The sequence below is a fragment of the Typopeltis vanoorti genome, chromosome 2, assembly GCF_054136105.1.
Source record: "Typopeltis vanoorti isolate ZY-2024b chromosome 2, IOZ_Tvanoo_1.0, whole genome shotgun sequence".
Classification (NCBI taxonomy): domain Eukaryota; kingdom Metazoa; phylum Arthropoda; class Arachnida; order Uropygi; family Thelyphonidae; genus Typopeltis; species Typopeltis vanoorti.
This window is the reverse complement of record NC_143550.1, coordinates 74,888,775-74,912,866: the sequence shown is the minus strand read 5'-3', so window position 1 is coordinate 74,912,866 and position 24,092 is coordinate 74,888,775. Positions and strand designations below refer to the sequence as shown.

Genomic DNA, 24,092 nt, shown 5'->3' with positions numbered 1-24,092 from the left:
TGCCTCTTGTTCTATTCCCTTCCCTTCTCTCATTCTAAGAAAAATTTCATCCATATTAACTTGGTAACAACCCCTGACCAACTTATATGTCTCAAATTATACACTTTCCAAATTCTTTGCATTGTTTCAATTGCATTCTTTCAGTCTATCTTTTACACTCCAAAGACCAGTTCCCACATTCCCAGGTCTCTGTTCAGCCTTTTGTGAATCTTCTCTGGAAATATCCTTGCCACCATGAAAACCCAGTAACCAAGTCTGTGCACAATAATCCATATAAGGTATGATCAAGGCCTTATAATGAAAACATAGCCTCTTTATATCAATGTTCCCTGTATCACTATCCAATGTGATGACTTCACAACTTGTGCAATGCAATCCATGAATTTCAGGTCCTTTTCCACCACTAATCCCAGATCTCTCATCTCCCCTACCAAGTATATACTTTGCATCCCATTGTGCAATACCAAATTTCAAAACCTTACACTTTGCAACAATGAACTAACAGCTCCACTTATCCACTCATTCATACAATCTATTTAGGTCCTGTACGGCCATAACATCTGCTTGACTGTCTCACCAATTTTGCATCATTTGCAAACAGTTGCATAATATACAAAATGAACAATAATGGCCCCAATACAGATCCATGCACCACACACTACTAGTGACTTTTCTCTTTTGGGATACCCCCCCCCCAACTTTATGACACTATCCTACAGCCAGTCAACAATCTGACACATTAGTCTGCTATCCAATCGCATCTATTTCAGTTATTCGATAGCTTGTCATGTGGCAATATATTGAAATCTTTTGCAAAATCCAAGTAAACCAATGCCCAATATGCATCTCCCTAATCCAATACATCTCTCACCTTGTTATTATTATTATGATAAAAAACCTCCATGGACTCAAAGACTCATCGTGGGAGGTCCACTGTTATACGCATGGTTTATCATACTGCAACTTAAATATATTTACTGTCTCTGCACTCACCACACTCTCGGGCAATGCATTCCATCCCACTCACCACTCTCCATGCAAAAAAAAACTGCTCCTCACACCCTCCTTATACTTCCAGGGATGACCTCTTATTCTCCAGCTATCTTCACCCATTCTGTGCAAATCCTCCCTGACATTAATCTGATAATAACCTCTTAACAGATTATATGTCTCGATCATATCCCCCCCCCCTCTTCCTTCTATCCACCAATTTCTGCAAATTGCATTTTGTCAATCTGTCTTCATACTCTACATTCCATAGACCAGAAACCACCTTAGTCAATCGCCTCTGAACTTTTTCCAACGCATCCTCATCTTTTTGAAAACCAGATGACCAGATCTATGCACAGTAATCCATATGTGGCCTGATCAAAGCCTTATAATAAGGAACCATAACATCCTTACTTCTACAAGTCAGTGTCCTCTGGATCATTCCCATTATCCGCTGTGTGGTCTTCACAATTTTAGTAACATGTCCCCAAAATTTTAGGCCGTTGTCTACAATCACTCCCAGATCTCTCATCTCCTCTCCCTCTTAAGATATTTCCACTGATTGTGTACTTTACATCCCATCTGTTTCCCAAATTTCAAAACCTTACACTTTGAAACATTGAATTGACATTCCCACTCATTTACCCATTCAGTCAGTGTATTCAAGTTCTCTTGCAAAACTACAGCATCCGCACTACTCCTGATAGCTCCCCCCAACTTTGCATCATCTGCAAACAACTGCATATCACCATTCAGACCTCTCCAAATCTCATTTACATACAAATTAAAGAGAAATGGACCCAAAACAGACCCTTGAGGTATACCACTAGTAACTTTCCTCTTCTGGGATATTGCTCCTCCATAGACAACTTGCTGATACCTATCAGACGGCCAATCTCCAATCCAGTGAACTAATCTACTGTTCAGTCCCATCCATTCCATTCCAATTTAATTACCAACTTGTCATGTGGCAATTTATCAAACAGCTTTGCAAAATCTAAATATACCACTGTATATGCAACACCCTTATCCAATGCATTTGTCACTTTATTATAAAAAGTAAGCAGATTGCTAAAGCACGAGCTTCCTTTAGTAAATCCATGCTGGCTGCCAAAGAATATTTTTCTGTTGTCAACCCAATTCTGAATCTTAGTCCTAACTAACTTCTCTAATACCTTAACCCCAACTCCAGACACAGTTATAGTACATAAATTGGTAAAACATAATCTCCCTTTAATAAATCCATACTGACAATCACAGAGAATACTGTTGTCATCAACCTATTTCTGTATCCTAGTTCTCACTAGTCTTTCCAATACCTTTACCACAACTCTGGATATACAGATAGTCTATAATTTGTAGCCACAGCCTTATCACACCTTTATGCAGTGGACCAATTTAACCTTCTTTCCACTCTCTTAGGACTTGTGCTGTTGTAAGACTTATTAAACAGGCATGCTAATTCTCTGGAACATTCTCCATGACAGAGAATGCTGCAGCCTATAGCTTCATTGACATTAAGCTTATTTATTCCCTCAAATACCTCCTGCTCACTCACCATTAAGCTATCCTCTTCTATTTCCTGTACACTTCAGTTTCTCATGTTTTCACCCAGATGAGGATGAAACACCCTTATACATTTTCACTGAACACCTGAACTGTCTTCTGCAGCAGTTACCATACTACGATTTTTATCATTTGACATCATCTTTCCATAATCACTCTTCTTTCTACTTGCCACCTATCTGAAAAACTCTCTAAGGTTTTTCTGGACCTGATTTGCTAGTTTCTGTTTCATAATGTAGTTTTGCTGTTCTTACTAAGCCACCTTTCTTGCCTACCCTTTATACTCCTCGTGCATTTGATTGCTACCATTATTCATCTTCTGCTGCCTACACAATATCTTCTTCTTCTAAATTTCATGCTTAATCCCTTCATTCATTCATTTGACACCTACTTTATTCAGTTTTCTGACCTTCAGAATGCATTTGTGCATTGATGATGTTAAATATTTTTGGCAAGTTGACATGCAGCATTTATTTATCTCTCTCCCTCTCAAACTTAATTCCATAGTATAGCTCCAAACTATCTCCTCAGTTGCTAATAATCACCAGCCTTATAATTCCACATACATCCTTTCCTCACAGAAGTCTTCATATGGCTAGCCACAACCCAAGTGATCATTTCATGATCACTCTCACCAAATGGAGGGAAGCATGAAATCCCAATCACAATATCTCATGAAATGATCAGATCTAAAACTCTTGATCCGCATGTGCTGTCCTTTACATACTGCCTAAGATAGTTGTCTCTCATTTTCCTCATTCCCAAATGCTCTTCATAATTAAAATCACCCATAATAATCACCCTTCCCTTATTCACTAACCCAAGTTGCTTATACGTTTATAAAAACATTTCATCACCACCACTCTCCAACTAAATATCTCTTCCTGCCAACCTGCACCTCGTACCAATTGAAAACCATTGCTACCGTTTACATCTCAACTTTGTGCAGACAAAATTTGCCTGCTATTGTCAATAGTACCCCCACCTCCCTTCTTGTCCTTTCTATCCTTACAAAAAATATACCCTTCCACTTCTATTTCCATCGGGATATCATCCTTATCCAATCATGTTTCACTTATTTCAATAATTTTTGGATGAATAAACCAATCAGCAAAACTATTTCATCTCCCTTTCTGATACTCCCTGGTATTTGTAAAGAAACAGAACAATTCACTTTAAAGTCTATAACCAGTCCCCCCATGGCACCTGTAGATCGTGATTTCCCCACACAACTAATCTCAACTGCCTTTATCACAACTTACCCTACCTATCTCTTCAGACTCAACTACACCTTGTACATTCCAAGCCATCCCATTCCCATACTGACCATACACACATTCTCTACTACTTCCAACATTCATTCTCCTTATACTATGGCTTCCTGTCAACCTCGAATCTCCTTCTCCCCTCCCCAGTTCATCTTACATTGCCATTCTATCATTATCACTAATAGTACTACTATTCTCATTTACAACCACTTCAGTCTCACCAGTTCCTCTCTCCTGAATATTTGCTTTACCTCTTACTTCCTCTACTCTCTTGTTCACATAACTCATTGCTCCTCCTTGCAGCAACAGCGTGTCTCTAAATGAAATCAATTTAAATGCAACCCATCACTTTTGTACATTTCCATCTTTCCCTCAAATACATCCCACACATTTACAATCTCCATTTCCTTTTCCTCACACCGCTCTGCCAACATGATCTCTGTTCTCTGTGTTAACTCAACATTATAATATCTTGGCAATACACTGACTTTCTTTTCACCCACAGTTATCTTTTACTCTACTCAACAATCTCCTGATATTCATCCTTTTATGTGGAGAGAGGAATGTACTATTCTATACTACAGCTCCACAGCAAGAATTTTTGTGAATCAGTTTAAGATCCAGTATGTTGGATATGCTGCTGGCTGAGTGAAACCTTTTGCAATAAACCTGCTTACTCCATGGAAGTTTGTTAACTGAGCTACCAGCCAAGACATTAAGGTTATCATGGATGCAAAGTGCATATTAAAATTATAACACCATTGATATTACATTGAAATATATGATGGATACGAAGTGTATGAGGATGCATATTTGATCCATAATGGCCGGTAAGGTGGTTAATAATAATGAAAGAATATCTTGATGAGACTCTCTAAATATTCTTTCTAGAGTTTTATGCCATGTTGAAAAACTTATGTAGAAATGCCCAGTTTCCCAAAACTGAATTAACAATAAAAAAAAAATCAAAAGAACATTGTATAACAGCAAGGGAATGCAAGCTAAATGATCATAGTCACATACTGTAGAAAACAAACATATTTTAGAATTGATTGACTTTGAAGTTTTCATAGATCAGTTTATTCAACTGCAAAAGTATTAAGATTAAAAGATTAAGATTAGTTATGGCTGACTTCATTAAAAAATAAATAAATAAAAATACAATGATGAAAAATATGTTATACTGAAGAAGAATAACAGAGAGTGCTGAATAGGGTGCAGCTCCTATAATGCATCACTTTAAAATGGCAATAGCTAACTGATTTGCAATAGAATATTATGTACTGAACCAACAAGTTTGGTTTTTGCATTATCATAAGCTTGCATTATTCGATGAATTATAACATAATATACTCTTCATATCAGATAGATGTGTCTGGACTGCAATTCTCATTACAATGGTATTTAAGCAGAATGTATCATCCCATCCATTGCCGGCCTGGTTGGCCAAGTGGTTAGCATATCTGCCCTCCAGCCAAGGGGCTGTGGTTCGAATCCTGCTGTGGGCATGGATGTTTATGATTGCTTGTGAAAGTACTAGTGGTGGTGGTAGTTGGCAGTAGATGGCGTTAGATGATGAAGGATGATGGAGTAGTGAGACGAAGAGCTGTAGAGCAGATGTGCCCTCCCTCGATGAGTCTTTGGATTCCCTGGAGGTGTGATGTAATAGTATAATAATAATAATATATATATATATATATATATATAAATATATATTCATTTAAGTCTGATGTGGAGTTGGAATGCCTGTGTTTATTTGGCTAGAAACTGTTGTATTAATGCAAAGAAATATAAACACCAAATGTTATCTGCCATTCTAGATAATTCTGTGTTGCCTACACTATAGCACATTTCTATGTAAATGATCCAAGTATCTATGTAATAATGCACCATGTCATAATGAAAGGGCTTTGGCACATGATTGGAAAAAAATTTAAGTTTAAATGATCAGCATGGAGTGCCAATCTAAATCCTATAAAGGTTCAGCCAGTTGAGGCCTGATCTTCAAACGACTTTCTTTTTTCCTGGAAAGAGAATGTCAGCTGAAGATGAGGGCAATGCATCTAACTTCACTGCAAGAAGTACCATTTTGGCAGCAAAATAGGCCAAATCTTGTTTATCAGTGTTTAGTGTATAATCAACCTAGCAGAGTGGTAACTCTGTTGTTTTCACAACAGTCTGTGAAACAAATATCCACAGAATTTTTACAATATACTGTGCATTTATATAATGATTACTGAAATTTCAAAAGCAGAAATAAATTCATCAGAAAATGTTTAAGGCAAAACTTCATATACTTATTTCCTAATATGCACAAGAAAAACAAAGTACCCAACAGTTTGTCCCCCCCACAAAAAAAAAAAAAAGAAGTACTACTACTACTAATGAAATTTGGATAACCATGTTGTAATTCCAATTTGTTATGCTTATACCAAAAAGTGCTTATATCTTCATGAAAGACCAATGAATCTCACCAGGTCCAAGTCATACACAAAGAATTTACAGCACTTTTATGAACTGTCTGCATAAAATACACTGTAATACCAAAAGAGCATGTAAGAACATTTAATAACAGTTTAAACTTAATATATATATATATATATATATATATATATATATATATATATATATTTTTTTTTACTCAGGCATTAACGAAGTGTTCATCTATGATGGTATTTAGCGCAATTGGGTAATAACTTCAATATTTTTAACCATTCAAGTGGTTCTTTATAGAAAAAAAAATTTAAATGATGATCTCCAAAGAAATCAAATTTGTAATCATAATAGCTCGTCGAGCATTAAAGTCATTTCTTTTATATCAGAAACGATAATACCGCAGAAGTTTTTACAGTTCCATAAACTGTATAAAACTTCTGAAGAAAACACAAGACTGTATTATATATAATTAACTGGAGTCAACTAGATAGGCATAATTAAGGTATCTAACTGCATAAGCATATATATTTGAATGTAACAAAATACTGAGTCCGATTTAAATAAATTGTAAGCATTATGTGATATACCTCTATTTTCATGATGAAACCGTAATTACGTAATTGCCTACCAGTTGGAATCTTATCTGCTAGAACAATATTATACTAATGTGCTAATAGTAGGTTTAATGTGGAATTTGGCCAATTTTGCCATTTGACGGGCTCTGCGTGATTTCGTCAGTTGAAGACGATCTTCATACACCCGTGCATAGATATTAATATTTAACCGTTATATTCAGTGAAATTTGTTCTTCCCGGATTAAGAAAACAGTGCTGCAGCTATAAGAGATAACTCTTTTAATAATTTTCCAAGAGCTTATTATCCTTTAGCACTGAACGTACATGCTAAAAATATCTCTTCGAGTGATAAGAAGCTTCCTTATTCTGTAACTTATACATTTGAATATACGATGGATGTAAGGGGATTCAAATTACAAAACGCCACGGTTCAAACACAAAACTGCCATCATCATAAGAACTACAAAATAAATAACCAGGTAATCTAAAAATTTAAAGTAATAGTCTCTGATACATTGTCGTTAAGAGAAGTCTACACTGAAAAATATTTATTTATTTAGTTAGTTTCGAAATACGATACAACATCCTTCAAGATTTTTGTAACGTTTTTATTAACTACAATAAGGGTTTTAATGCACATACGAGTATATTTACTAAATATCCGCAAAAGTATTTCTTGTGCAAATCTACTCAGTTGAAAAATCTGAATATAAAGGAAACGAAAAGTGCATTCTGTTTGAAAGCGCTGCAAAAACAGGTCAGAAAATTTTGTACAGCAAGATTTGACACCAAGGTTAGTTCTTCCCCATCCTGTCCTGTCATATCAAGTGTTATCTCCATCTAGGAGGTTGGCTATTATAGATCTCCATCTATTTCTGTTTCGGGATGCTCTCTTACTCTCAACATAGTCCAGTCTCAGCCAATCCTGCTTTGCCGAGTGCTTAGCGTATCCGCTCTCCAGCCAAAAAAAAAAGGCTGGAGGGTTCGAATCCCGCAATGGGCATGAATGTTTCTGATTGTGAAAATGCTAGTGGTGGTGGTAGTGGGCGATACGATGGTGTGATGTGGCGGTTACGGTTCGTTGTAGTTAAAGGATTGAGTGGTGAAGACGGAGAGTTGTACAGTAGGTGTCATCCCTCGATGAGCCTTTGAAATACTTCATTGTGTCACGTAAAAATAATTTTAAAAAAATCAGCTAACGCCATTTATTCCAATATAGAAATAAAAGGCGAGGCCGTTCTAGCCCTATCTAATTTTTGGAGAGTGAGTGGGCAGTTCAATCTCCACTGGTACCCAATCAGGGATAGCCGGCCCAAGGCTATCACTAATTAAGCAGCATGCAGTAAGGAGACGGCTCATCAAATGCCGCTCTCTCGTGGTCCCTAACCCTAACACAGTATATTTAATATTTGAAATAGTGTTGGTTCTGCGGTCGATTTTCTTGAGTTTACGGGACGAAAAACCCGAGTTTCCTGGAGGAAAAAATCTACTTGCCCGTGCTAGAGATCAACTAACTCGGAAATCGGTCGCAAAAAAAAAAAAATAGAAAAATTTCCTCTAGTCGCCGACTATATTTGAAATCATGTTTTTCTTCAGGCGGTCAAGCAGCGTGGTATGCAAATACCACAACCACTGAGCTACACAGGCTCTTCGTAACAACTTCTCCTCGTATGGAAGCATATAACAAAGTCCATTCTCTATTTGGGGTTCCTCGTTAAGTTCTCATCGAAGACAGACGCCGAAATTAAAGAAGTTGTCCAAAGATATAGAGAGAATTATTCTGAGGACATCGAGTTGAAGTTTGCAGATGAAATGGTTCATTTCAAGTATTTCATATCACAGTTAGAATACTTCAAAGCTGATAAAACAGTGCCAGCATCGCGATCGTACAAATTCATTTTTGAATATGTGGTGCAATCAACATTTCAAAATGTTATGACAGCGTTAAGAATTTATAGGTGTCTCATGATCACGAACGCTACTGGTAAACAAACCTTTTCGAAGTTAAAACTGCTGATAAATTCATATCGATCTTCAGAGACACAAGATGAACTGAATTCACTTACCATTATGACCTGAATTCACTTACCATTATGACCTGAATACGAAGTCTTGCAAAGGGTAGACCTCCAAGATATCCTGAAAGATTTCACCACAAAAATATGGAGAAAAATAAATGTTTAGAGTTTTGTGTTTATTAAAATTAAGAATGCCTTACTTTTTTGTTTGATAATATTGTGTAATAATATTTAATAATTGTTGATGTTTGTTTTGTGTAATAAAATTGCTGGTTGGTAAAATTAAAAACATAAAAAAAAAAATCAGCTAACGCCTTTTTATTCCTGTATATGGGGAGTAGGCGAGGCCATTTAGCCCTATCTAACTTTTGGAGACTGAGTTGGCAGTTCAGTCTCCACTGGTACCAATCAGAGATAGATGGCCCAAGGCTATCACTAATTAAGCGGTACTCAGTGAAGAGAGACGGCTCAAATGTGCCGCCATCTCGTGGTCCCTAACCCTAACACAATATATTTTAATGTCTGAAATAATGTGGGTTCTACGGTCGATTTTCTTGAGTTTACAGGACGAAAAACCCGAGTTTCCGGGAGGAAAAACCTGCTTGCCCGTGCCAGAGATCGACTAACTCGGGAACCGGTCGAAAAAAGGCTTAGAAAAATTTCCTCTAGTCGACGACTAGACTCGAAACCAAGTCTTCCTACGTGCGGCCAAGCGCCGTGGGTGGCAAACGCCACATCCACTGAGCTACACAGGCTCATTAAAAATATATTAGGAGTTAATTTGCAGGGAGGATTCCAAGATATAGACTGCCTAAGGGCTTCCACAGGGTTTAATCTGCAACAGTGACACTCCAACATATCTAAGCCCTACAGTCATTTGGTCAAAGTGAGATATGTCTAATGTTGAATCAATGCTCAGAGAAAAGTACTTTGCTTCCTGTATTTCCTTTACAATAGTTTTCAGAATCTTATTTCATATTATACCGATTACTTTTTCGCAAATTGCGAAATGCAAATTGGAGGGTTTTCCTCGACCTACCATATTTGACTAAATGTTAAATTAGAAAAAGGTCGTACTCCGCGATTAACTCTAAAATTCCCAAGTAGTTGCCATTATGTTGAGAACCAAGGATTTCTGTATCATCGCGAAAAGCTAATCCACGTGATGAGAGGAATTTGATCACTGACAATATTCTTTGCAGAACTTTGATCCGGTATTCTTGTTCTTTGTTGAACTGAATTTCCAAAGAGCTGTCGATTCGACCGTCTGTGCGTCATCTACTGATCAGTGTCTATACACAATATGCATTGGAATGTCCTCGTGCATTATCATTCGCTGTAAGGCATTCATCCAATCAGAAATCCATCCGAAAATTGAGTTCCGCCTTTGTGTTTCACGAAATGGAAAACAGTACACATTTCCTGTGGACAGAGAGCACATGATCCATTCTCTTTTGATTTGTTCACCACTTAAATGTTTTCGAAAGATCACAGAAAGGGAAGATTTTCTTTTATGATCTTCATACTGCCTGATTGAAGTCGAAAAATCACAATCAAAGTGTTGACTTTCCACAGGGTCTCTATTACACCAAAAATCCTCCACTTCATCGGTAATGTTTCGCCATAACCCAATGTCATTTTGATATTCTGGTCCCAGGTTATCTCTGTTTTGATGATGTAACTGAACTTCTGGCTCAGTTTCAGCTGCACCCAGTAATTGAACCGTATCCTCATCTTGAGGAACCTGTTCAGAGGGAAGGTCTACCGCCATCACTTCGCTGGCAGACGTACTCGAAGAGGCCTCGGTTCGTTCTTTTGTTGACTTAGGAGTAAAGCCAAGATGGAAAAGATTGTGACTTTGTTATTATTTGTTCATCAAGCTTCTTCGCATTCTCTTGCAGTTCTTTTCGTTTTTCTGCACTGCTTTGGTAGCTCTTCTTTTCAGGCGCCAACATTATCCGACTATAGAAGAGAGACGACAAAGAATATTGTGGAACAGCCCTCGCGTGTGGTTTGTACATAATCAAATTATTGATTGCTAAACACACAGTGAATGTGTAGTTAATTCACACTGAAGTAGATTCAAAATTTAAGGTAAGGCTTTACAAATGAAAGAATATTTTGTGCATTTCTTTAAGTATTTATTTTTATTTTTTATTTCTCACCAAATATTTTGTCAATATAGTTTTTAATTCAGAATAAATTTGAACATAATGAAGTTGAAGAAAATTATCCGGAGCTGCAAATAAAAAAGAAATGCGTCAAAAGAATCGAAAAAGAGAAGACGAAAGGGCAACAAATAAATTTCTCAAACAATCTGTAGTTTTATCCACGTAGATCTTAGATGAATTAAAAGATTTAAATTTAGATATTAAAAATTTGAGGAGACAAAGATACAATAACGGGACGAACATACGGCCTTCAGAGACACAAATGCAGTTTGATGTACTGTAAAGTACATCAAACTTGCACTTAAAACTTTATCAAATACTAGAAGGAAAAAGAGAATTGACGCTCTTCGTTCGCTTAGATATAATATAGGAGAAGTTTTAGATTATTTTGTGGAAGATTATGATAATATTCAAATTGACAATAGTATAAATATGAAGGAAAAACATTAGCTTCGAAAATTATACATTATGGATATTTTTGTTCACTTATATGATTCTAGTATGAAACTTGTCCAGGATCAATATAGTGAGTAAAATGTTTCAGAATCCAAACACAAATTTCAGCGACTGTATAATCGGGTTAAATAATGTAATCTACTTTACTAAAGAATTCAGATCGGATGAAAATCTTAATGTTATACGCCTGTGTTCCGCTACGCTAAACCACCCCGAAGAAAGCGTGTCTCAATTCGATTTCAGTCGCCGATAAGAGGAACTTTTCCCTAGTCTTTTCTCGACCGGTTCCCAAATTAGTTGACCTCTGGCAACGGCAAGCTGGTTTTTTCAATCGGAAACTCAAAAAAATTGACCGTAGAACCCAAAATATTTCATACCATAAAACTCTTGTGTTAGGGTTAGGGACCACGAGATGGCGGAAATTGTTGAGCCGTTCCATCTGCTGGCAGTTTAAATCGGTGATAGTCTTGGGCCAACTATCTGTGATGCTGCTAGTGGAAACTGAATTGTCCACTCAATCTCCAAAAAGTGATGGCTAAAACGACGTCACCTACTCCCAATAAGGGAATAAAAAGCGTTAGTTAATTTTTTTTTTTAATTGAATCGACAAAAGTGTTAGCATTAGATTCAGAAAAATCTCCTCAGTTCAAAAGCACTACATTACGCAGACGTAAGAAAAGATTGTTCTGTTATGAATGTTCGGGCGAAGCGCAAGTTGATTCGCAATATAACTTTAGAGCAGGCTAACAATATTTCCTTTAGACTAAACAGAACATTGGGATGACAAAAATGGGACGAAGTTATGTAATATTCTGTTTTAATGAAAAAGAAAAAGTTTAAACTTAGAGCTTAGATTACGCATGGTTAAATGCCATGTATGGTCTGTACTGCTGTACGGTGCAGAAACTTGGACCTTGAAGACAACATCAATAAAAAGACTTGAAGCCTTTGAGATGTGGTTATACAGACGAATGTTAAAAATCCCATAGACAGCAAAAACCTCCAATCAGGAAGTACTGGAACAAATGGGGAAATCACGTGAACTTTTAGATACCATAAAAAAAAGGAAAACCATTTATCTTCCATTTGATTATAAAATGGAAGATAAATGGAAGAAGAGGGCAAGGAAGACGAAGAAAATCTTGGCTGGCAGATATCAGACAGTGGACTGGTATGAACTCTGAGAGACTGCTCAGAATAGCTGAGAATCGCTGAAAATTTGCCAAGGTGGTCGCCGACCTCCGATAGGAGATGGCACTCAAAGAAGAATGAAAAAGTAAGATGATAAAAAAAATATTATATAAACACATTATTTTTGCCAAGTCTTTTGAAACCACCAAAATTGGTGTTCGTGTTATTTGCACACAGAGCAAACATTTTGTTTTGTAAGCCAAATATTTCACTTACTTCCTTTAACATGCCGGATGCTCCACAAGGTAAGGAAATAAAGTCTATAATTTTGTCTTGAACACCACAATTTGGCAAAAATTACTACACAACGATTAGAAAAAGTTTGATGTCTTTTTTGTTTGATGCATCTAAACTGACTGTAATGCTTTTTGTTTTATTCAAATCTTCTATTACTTCGTCCAGTATACAGGGCGTTTCAAAACGAATGTCCCGATTTGAAAATTCGGACTCTCCAGGACAGACAGAAGTGGAAAGAGTTCATTCGGCCTCATCATCATCCACATAGATGATGGAAGAGAGAAGAAAAAGAATATCTCTGCAACCGCGAACCACAAATGAATGCGACATTGAGCATTTGTAATTATGGTGAGTGAAACTTTAGGCCTTACTTCGTACTTAGTAATTTATTTTGTAACTGTACCACAGTTTTGTTATTAAATATAATTATTTGAATTCGGGTCATTCTTTTTGAAACATTTTGCATATGATAAAATGTTTGGTAAATATTGCTTCTGATTTGATACGTGTTGACGAAAATTTTGGTTCATAAATTTTATTTACCAAAGTCGATGAGTCCTCTGCTCGAAAACATTGTTCGTGATGCACAGTATAATAAGCAATAAGAGCTTCACTTGCTGAAGTTTTATTGCTTTCACTGTCATCATGTCTCACCATTAATTCTTTTCAGCATACTTATTTTTCTGGCTACATAGATGTTGGTTGATGTTGATTCTGCTTCCATGAGCAACAGAAAAATGGGCATTACAATGTTGGCATACCACTTTTGTTCCGTCACTACACAGTTTATCCATTTTAATAAATTTGAATTCTTTCTGAAGATCTTCATTAAAACTGTCGTTTGGTCTCTTTGACATTGCAAGGATACAGTTAAAGCTTTAAAAAATAAGACTTTAAACTTTGAAAAATATGAAATTTAAACCAGCTGCATTGAATAACAATGCCCCCGGTTAGCATACAGACAAAACAAAAACTAACGGTACTGCAGAACAGACGCCGCGTCTGAGATACGCAAGTGTTGCCAACATGTATTTTTAATTTTCTCAGAATAAATCACTGCAGATATTGATATTTAGTGTCGAACAATACTTTATACAAATTACCGGTATCCATGATACTGATATACGATTGTATGTTTTGAATAATAAATTATGATTGACCAATCACAAGAAACAGAGGAACCAGGTAAGTTATTACAACACTACGGATATTGGGAGAAAGAAAGATCGAGTGCAATAAAGATTTATATCTATGCTTTGTGGATTACCAAAAAGCCTTCGACAATGTTAATCACTCTGTTTAATTTGATATTTTCATAAAATAGGAATAGATGAAAAAATTATCAGACTGCCCACCAGAAAATTTGAAGGAGAGGATACTGAATGAAAGAGGATACTTTCCCCTAGAAAGGGTGTGACGCAAGGGTGTGGGATGTCCCCCACTTCTTTGTAATGTGTATACTGAATGGATGATGAGAGAGAGAGGCCTTGGAATACCTGAAAGATGGAATAAAGATAAATGGACATCTGATAAATATTATAAGATATGCAGATGATATTGTACTTATAAGCGAAACAGAGGAAGGTATGCAAAGGACTTTGAATAGACCGAACAGAGTTGGAAAGGACAGATATAAAATGAAAATAAACGTTCAGAAGACAAAAACGCTAAAGTTTTCAAGTAAAGGAAATGATGGGATGGAAATCATTTTAAATGATAAAAGAATAGAGAATGTAAAAGGTTTTGAATACCTTGGGATATGGATTACAGATGCTAATAGATCTAATTATGAAATTAAGAATAGACTTAAAAAAGCAAAAGCAGCATTTATCCAAATATACCACATATTAGGAAACAGAAATCGGTTCAGTTAAAAGTAAGAATCCTTAAGACAATGATCTGTGCTGTGGCGATGTAAGCCCTGGATGATCAATAGGAGATGTGTGACCGATTGAATGCATTTGAAATTGAGAAAAATGGATCGTATCAGCTGAACTGAAAGAGTGAGCAATGAAGAGGTTCTTAAAAGCTTCGAGATGAAAAGAGATTTTTCATCTTGAAGCTTTTAAGAACCTTATTTTTCATTTTCTATTTTCTATTTTTCTTTTTGGATACTATATGACTAGTATCCAAAAAGAAAAATAGCGTTTGCAGGACATTTAATGAGGGGGTTCTTCTGGAGAGCTCTCCAGAATAGTATTGCAGGGGATTTTGGAAGGAAGGAGAGCGGAAGAGAAAGACCCCGACTGCAATGGAAATACAACATCAAATACTGGACGGGCAAGGGTTTTACAGAAGCAAAAGATAGAGAGGCAGGGAAGCGGACTGCTCATCAGCTGCGACCCACTTAAAAGAGGAGGCCACAGGATTAGATTAGATTAGATTAGATTGACCAATGTTAAAGTATAGAAATAGTTTTTATTAAAAACGGGACAAAATTGACATTTTTATTAAAACGACGGGACGGCTGGGAAATATGAAAAAATAAAAACGGTATTGTGGCGTTCAAAGCGGTACGTATCGTCAACCTACTTTACAGTTGCATTTTCCCCCCAATTATCGGCACTATTATTAATTCTTTGATTGAACGGCTTCATCTCTTGACATGCCACCTTAACATATTTCAGTTTTATCCAATGAAATTTCTAATATGGGTGAGGACACTTTAAGAAAACATTGTGATGATTTACAAGTTGCGGTGACTGATTGTGAAGAAAAGTATATTTGTGACATCGAATGACATAATGAAATACAAATTCTATAGGACATCATTCATGATAGTCATAGCTTAAATACTAAAAATATTATAATATACTAGTATATACGTAAAAATTAAGAAAGTGTCTTTATTAATTAATCAATTTCTCTTCGAATATATTTTTACCCTTCCAGTTTCAGTAGCAAGTGGCGAACGATCATTTTCCAGACTGAAACTAATTGAAACATATCTAAGATCTAGTGTTTCACAAAAAAGACTGGTTGGACTGTCAATGATCACAATAGAAATTTATGTCTGTGAGAAACTAGAAACAAGAGAAATTTTGGATAAAATCAAGAAAGATAAACTTTTAAATCGTTTAAGTTTTTCATACATTTATTTTTTGATTAAAAATTAAACGATCCTTATCATTGTGCAATTTTTCTAATTTATACATCTCTAGTTATAAAAACTCATCGGCAACTTATGTATCTGTAATTCAAGTCTATGTGCATTTTTGTATGTTTTGCAATTTTTGTTGCTTTGTTAATATATGCATAGGTGTTTTGATTTTTTTTAACCTTTAAATTTAAAATAAATTTTAAAAAAGTAAGGAGCGCTCAACTTAAAATTGCATCGTTGTGCCAGCATCCCTTGTGTGGGCAGTGAATGTGACACTGTCGGAAGTGAATGTGTTAAAGATATGAAAACTATCGAGTTTCCTATTATATTTTCTTTTAAAAATGTTCGTAGCAGCGTGCTATACTAAGGAGTAACAACAGTAGTTGAAAAAAAAAGAAAAATGAGTTAATCGACCATTCAATACGCATACTCCGACAATTATAGTTTAGGAAACCATGAGATGCTGTAATCGTCTTATTTGCTCTCCTCCCCAGATGACTATTAACATCAGTAATGACCTTGGAACAGTATCTATAATTGCAAAAGAGTAATGTTGGCAAGCAGTGCCGGATTTATGTATAAGCTACAAAGGCTACAGCTTAGGGCCTCGCAATCTGCCGGGTCCTCAAATAAAAAAAAAAAGAAAAATATATAAAAATTGATAAAAAAAAAAATGTTCGTAGAAAATCATTATTTAGAAAATAAACGCATACTTTATTATTTTTTAAATAAAAATTAAAAGACAATACTTTTTCATATATTAAAAAGGTGTACATATTTTAAATTTTTCTGAGACCAGCTAATGTAATTTAAAACAGTAGGGGGCCTCTGGGTTTTGTATAGCTTAGGTCCTCAGCAAGTCTGAATCCGGCCCTGTTGGCAGGTAAACTATATGCAAAATTGTATCTCTTCACTTTTAGGATTATAATAGCACCTTTTAGGAATATAATAGTAATCTTTCCTATAAATGCAACAGAAAGAACGAGTTGAGCCTGATTGTCTACTGTACTCTCTTTTTCAGATACCATTTAAACTTAGTGATACTGCACAACCATTTTTGATTGGCTGGCAGTAGAGATTGACTTCCTCAGTCTACAAACCTTATTCTCTCTAGTCTAGGGATGCACAGACCGCGGGCCGCATGCGGCCCTCCGTTGAATTCTGGCAGCCCACCTCACCGTGTATTATTTTTACTTTGACAAGTTAAACGACAGGTAATTTTTAAAAATGGTACATGCGCAAAGCAAAGTAGGTGTGACGTCACGATTGCTTGTCTACTTACGATAATCGGTTAGTAATAATGTTAACAAATTTAATAATTCGTCTATTTGTCATATAAGTATTTTGTTTTCGTAGGTGCAGTTGCTACAATTAATTATCACCCCTAGGGAACGGTAAAAAATAAATTCTACAATGGATAAAGAAGGGCCAAGTAGGAAACGCAAACAATTGGATGAAAAACGTCAGTTTCAGGATTGCTCGACCGAAAAATATGGTTTTGTGCAGGCGTTTAATATCGTGTGCTTGATTTGCAAAAGTGCTTAGCCATACCAAAAGAATACAATATAAAGAGACACTATGAAAGTCTGCATTCTACATTTTCAAATCTACCCGAAGAACTACGTAAACAAAAGATTTCATTTTTGAAATGAGAATTGACAGGTCAGCAAGTGATGTTTACAAAACCTATCGAAGATTCGGAAATCTCAACAGCAATAAGTTTTGAAATATCTCGCCTTATAGCAAAAATGTGCCGACTATTTACAGACGAAGATTTGTTAAATATTGCCTTGAGATAGCTGCTAAAAACATTTGTCCTGAATTTGCCAAAAATGTTGAGAAAATTCAGTTAAACAGGATGGCTGTGCAAAGAAGAATTACTGCAATGTCGGAAAATGTAAAGGACCAATTAACATCTTATTCAAACAAGTTTGCCTATTTTTCATTAGCTATTGATGAATCAACTGACATTACTTCCACGGCCCAGTTGTTAATATTTGCACGTGGAATAACGCAAGAGTTTCAGGTAAGTGAGGAGCTCATTGGAATGAGTTCATTGTCAGATCAAACGAAAGGTACTGACATGTTCACTGGGCTTTTGGAACAGTGTTCCAAAATTGATTTAGATCTGACAAAATTATCAGGTATTACGACTGACGGAGCTCCTTCCATGATAGGAGCTAATTCTGGATTGGTAACATTATTTAAACAGCATTTGGGACGGCACGACGATGAGTTGATACAATTCCACTGAATAATCCACCAGGAGAGCTTGTGCCCTAAGAAACTTATATTTGAACATGTCATGAAAGTTGTGGTTTCAACAATTAATTTTATAAAATCCCGTGGCCTTAATCACCGACAATTTAAAAAGTTACTTGAAGACATTGAAAGTGAATATGGTGACTTAGTTTTTTACACAGAAGTGAGGTGACTATGTCGTGGACAAACATTGGAGCGGTTCCTAAATTTAATTGATGAAATTGAAATCTTCATGACTGAAAAAAAAAAAAAACGTCCCTGACATAAAAAATCCGGATTGGTTATGTGACTTAGCCTTTCTGGTTGAAATTACTTATCATTTAAATACTCGACTTCAGGGCAAAGATCAATTAGTTACTTTATGGCCACATTTTGCATTTTCAGTGCAAGTTAAATCTATTTCAAATCCAACTGAAGTCAGGGAATTGCATCCATTTTCCTAATTATAAGAAATTTTCTGAAATGTTCAGTGGCAACTTCAATACTGTCTATGTTGAAAAGATTGATAACTTGATATCAGCCATCAAGGATCGGTTTCTGATTTTAAAAAAGTGAAACCGTTGCTGGATTTAGTTAGCAATCCTTTTGCCATTTTGCCTGAAAATGCACCCGAATCAGCATAGCTTGAACTCATCGACATTCAAAACGATGAGAGCCTGCGAAATAAATTTAACGAAGGCAATTTATTAAACTTCGATCGTCGTGTCGATAAAAATAGGAACCGCTTGACTGATGAAAATTTAGAATCAATTTTGCCGTTGGCTACTACAAAACTCGAACCAAATATCAAAAAAATTGTCAAATCAATGCAATTTCACGCATCAAATTAAATTCACTTACTTTTTATTACCTTTTTTGTAACAATTATGATAGGTATAAATAAAATAAACGATATATGGTAGATAACTTTCAAGATTTTTTTGTCGGCTCTCCCAAAAGTAACAGTGAAACTATGCGGCCCTCGGCCTTTACAAGTTTGTGCATCCCTGCTCTTCTACATTGGAGCCATAGGATCTCGACCAGAGATCTCCATCCGCCAATGGTTTTTGCTTCTTTGACCTGTCTTTTTTTCCAATCTTTCTGAGCTCTTCTTTTTCTCCTCTCTACCAAGTCATCTTTGATCTTCCTGCCTTCCTCTTTCTTTGCAAATTCCGCTCTGGTACTTGTTTGACATTGTCTTTTTCAGTTTTTTTTTTAGTACATGCCGTATTCATCTTCATTTTCTGATGGAATACATTGCTGTTTTTTTGCCATAATTCTTTATTGAACATCTTCCAATGCCATGCGATTTGCAGGATCTTCTTACACATATATTTACAAAACTTTGCAGTTTTTTTTTCTATATGCTTTTGTTCTTGTCCATGTTTCTTAATCATAAAGTGGAAGTGATATAATGTTTGTATTAAATAATGTGATCTAGTTTTTTAAACCTATTTCCTTGGATCTCTCCATGTTTTCCCTAACCTAATAAAAATTCTTTGTGCTCTTTGTATCTTAGATTTTATATCCTCTGCTGCTGCTCCCTGTTTATTTATAATTTACCCTAGGTAATCAAAGTTCTTCACTCTTTCTAAAATTTGACCATGTAGTACTGTCTTTTTTTTTTGTTTGTTTGATATTTATTTTCATTTTGTTTATTCTTCGTCCAACGGGCTTTTTCATCAAATTATATTTTGTTTTCCTTATATATTGTTCTGTCAGCAATAACAGAAATCCTTGTCTTCCTTTGTTGTTTTTCATTGTAAATAACCCAGTCACTAATTATAAGAAATATTGCTGTGGAGAAAAGACAGCGCTCTCTTTCTTCAGTTTTAATTTCAAACTTCTCTGAAAGTTCTTCATTGTAAATTATTTGTATTTTATAAAAGTCCCCTCCCCCTTCAATTGGAAGATCTGCATTCTCAGCTGATGAAAGAAACAGACAAATAAATGATGAACCCCCACTCACTATTCGGCCAGATCACAGTGCCCCAAAGGCTAAAATCCCGACATTGCTTCCTAGCAACCATGGAAACCTAAAAAACCCTCCAGAGACAAGACTTCTATAATGGCTTGCACTATACCCTGAGAATAATACTGGTATTTTAACAGCCGAACATTTTTTTTTATTTATTTTATTTTCATTTATTTCATTTTGAATTTTATATCCTAAATAGGAGGGCATATTTTTAAAGTCAGGATCATTAGTTACACGTCATTTGTGTTCTCATATAAAAAGATCGAACTTTTCTAACATCTCAATGCATTTAAAAAATTTGCCATTGTTTATTACTTTTACCACGAAGAGTTAGATTTTGTTTGCCTTAAAACTGTACTACAAAAATTATTCTTTTTATAACTTCATACCAACGTTTCCTTTCATTATCTAGAACTGTTTGTTGCAAATGAACAACACAAGTTTTATTTTTTAAGGATGTAATTAATTCTGTCCATTTTTTTTTTATTTATTGTTCAAATGATTTCAATTTTTCTCATGACGATTCAGTACATTGCAAGATGTTGTCTATGAATAAAGTTAAAAACTTTATTAAACTAAAGTTAAAAACTGCAGCAGATTTTCTTATATATGTTTAGAGCAAATGCGAGTGTGAACAACATTAAACAAATTCAAATGCGCGTCATGCTGTAAATCCGGCTTGTTCAACCCACGGTCCGCATGCGGCCAGGACGGCTATGAATGCAGCCCAACGAAAAATCGTAAACTTACAAACTTTATAATTATTAATACAATTTTAACATGCTATTCATTTATAAGCGATGAATTTTTTTAATTTAACACGTTCTTTAGCAATGAGAAATTCGTAAAATCATTCTCAAATAATTGTATTTATTCAAAATTGCCGCCCATGCGAGTAGTTACTTCTCGACATAATAAATGGTGCGCTAGCGCTCTTGCTTCCTACTTTTACCACGCAATAGATGTCTCTCTATGTGTGCCATGGATACGCTAGTACGGCTTTCAATGTACAATCCTAAACAGTTGAGTTGACACTGAAGAAAGGTGCAGATGTTATGTGTGTTTGTGGCGATTTGGCGAGTAATTTTTTTAGTAATTAAAATTTGACGATTTGGTGATTATTAAACCTTGCTTTCTAATTTTCAATCAAATTTTTTTTTAATTCTAGCATGGCTTGCACATCGTCTCCAAAGAAAACCGAACCAAAAAAAGAGAAAAATTATAGAAGGAAGATTGTTCAACGAAAAGTGGATTGATGACTACTTTTTTGTCGAGGCAAATACTAAGGCAATCTGCTTAATTTGTAAGGAATTTGTGCCGGTTTTCATAGATTACAATTTGAAAAGGCATTACACGCAAAAACATGCTGCGAAATTTAGTGCGTATCAAGGAATGTGTCGTAAAGACAAATTAACGGAACTGAAAAAACGTCTATCATCTCAACAAAGTTTTTTTTTTTTTAAAAAAATAACAACTAAAACGGATTCTATTTTAAAAGCTAGTTATATGGTTGAAAACCTGATAGCAAAAAAATCAAAACCTTATGCCGATGGTGAGTTTATTATTATTATTTTAACGGTGTCTCCATGGAGTCAAAAGACTCATCGCGGGAGACCCGACATTGACAGACTAACCATTATTTACACAATACCTGTCATACCTCTCCGTAAATTCGTTCACAGTTGAAGCATTCAACTAAGGTTACACGTCATTTCTGTTCAACACAAATGACGTGTAAATAAACAAGTTGAAGCATTCAATTTGTTTATTAAGCAATGTATGGAAAGCGTGGCAGATATAATTTGCACTGATAAAAAAATGGTATTTTATATCTGCCACACTTTCCATACATCAGTTTGTCTCACCAGACTATAGCCAGACAAAATGATGAAATAGGAAAATCTATCGAAAAAAGGTTTGGAAAGTAGAGCTGATAATTTAAAATTTTATGCTTTGGAAATAGACGAAAGTAATGATCAGTAGCGACCGGTGAAAATTTTAAGTGGGGGTGCTGCATATGCAAAATAAAATTTAAAAATTATTATTTTTTTCCTAATCAGTAACCAATTTATTAATAAATAAATTTACGTTAAAAAATTGCCTTATTGAAAATATTTCACACTCACGACGAAAAAACTCCAATAATAAATGTTTCGTATCTCACAGAAATAACGCGCGCAAGCATACTGTACACTGCCCAAATAACAGTGTCAGATTCACTGGTTACATGCAATGAGCAGCGCAAACGAATATCGGCGAGTCTGGCTGCGATTGGTTGAACGTGATAATTCTTACACTGCGTTAGATCGCAATGCATTTGTTTCGTAATCTAAAGCGTTAATCGAACAATTCCGATTATAACTGTTCAATGAATGTCAAAACATAAGCTGTAACCTTTAACATGTTGTATTGCATTTATATAATGTTGTAAGCATTATTATTTATAAACACAAACAAAATTTAATTTTTTCATTTTTTCCTTCGGGGTATCGCAGTGCTTATTTACGGGCCGTCAATGGTACTGATGCTACTAATACAGCTCAATTGGCAATTATTATTTGCAGTATTGATGACGAATATAATATCACTGAAGAAATGGCTTCTTTAGTGTCATTAAAATTAAAAGACACAATTAAATCAAGGGATTTATTAGAAGCAGTGATAAATACGTTAAATCGATTTTCTTTGTCCATTGTGAATATATCTGGTATAGCTACTGATGGTGCTCCGGTGATGATAGGTAAAAGAGACGGACTTGTAAAATTAATAGAAGACGATGCAATTGCCTCCCAAAATTTACGTATAATGAAATATCACTGCATAGTACACCAAGAAAATTTATGCGCAAAAGAGTTAAAGATGGATAAGTCACGCAGATTGTCATCAAGGCTGTACAGTTAATAAGGGCCAAGGGATTGAATCATCACCAATTCCAGAAATTCCTTAAATTTATGGATGCTGACTACGGGGACATCATTTACTTTTCGTAAGTAAGATGGTTAAGTCGAGGTAAAATGTTGAAAAGATTTTATGATTTGCGAAATAAAATCAAGTCGTTTATGTAATCAAAAACAAAATTTGTGCCAGAACTTTACGATGAAAACTGGCTCACAGATTTGGCATTTTTAGTAGACTTTACCGCTCATTTAAATGAGTTAAACATGCGTCTTCAAGGTGAAAACCAACACTGATTAATACAATGTTTCAAACTATAACAGCGTTCGAAATGAAACTGAGACTATGGTAATTTCAAATTAAGGTAAACAATTTTATGCATTTCGACACGTTGGCTAAACACGGTTCTGTGAACAACGAAAAATATGCAGCCTTGCTTTTCGATTTGACACAGGAATTTGAGAACAGGTTTCAAGATTTCCGGAAAAATCATCAATGTTTTGGTATATTTGCGACTCCATTTTCAGTCGACATAAACATATTTTACCTGCGAAATTTCAAATGGAATACATAGAGTTACACTCTCACATTCAACTTAAAGAAAAGTTTGATCATGTCTCTTTACTGGACTTTTATAAGATATATCTTCCCAGAAAAAAATATCCCTCGCTTCACAATCATGCCTTATTCATGCCATCGCTATTTGGAAGCACCTACATTTGTGAGCAGCTATTTTCCAGGATGAAACACACGAAGAATAAAACTAGAACCAAAATATCCGATTAACACCTTGAGAATTCACTGAGAATTTCAACTACTTTCAACGAACAAAATATCGAAGCATTAGTGTCTCAAAAACAATGTCAAACATCTCACTAATTTCATGTTGCTGTCTTGTCTTTTACTTTTATAATAAAAAAATTCTTGAATTAATGAAGTTTAAATTACTTAAATATGTTAACTATATATT

General features: G+C 35.3%; 1 protein-coding gene across 1 annotated transcript in view; it reads right to left on the bottom strand.

Annotated features, from left to right (window-relative positions):
* LOC150109184 (acylamino-acid-releasing enzyme-like) overlaps window positions 1-7,267 on the bottom strand; it is a 467,476-nt gene extending 460,209 nt beyond the window's left edge. The window contains exon 1 of the mRNA XM_090411884.1: window positions 6,848-7,267. Within this exon, the coding sequence (XP_090268010.1) occupies window positions 6,848-6,859 (12 nt within the window). The 5' untranslated portion in view covers window positions 6,860-7,267. The remainder of the gene's footprint in view (window positions 1-6,847) is intronic.
* Between the last annotated feature and the right edge of the window lie 16,825 nt (window positions 7,268-24,092).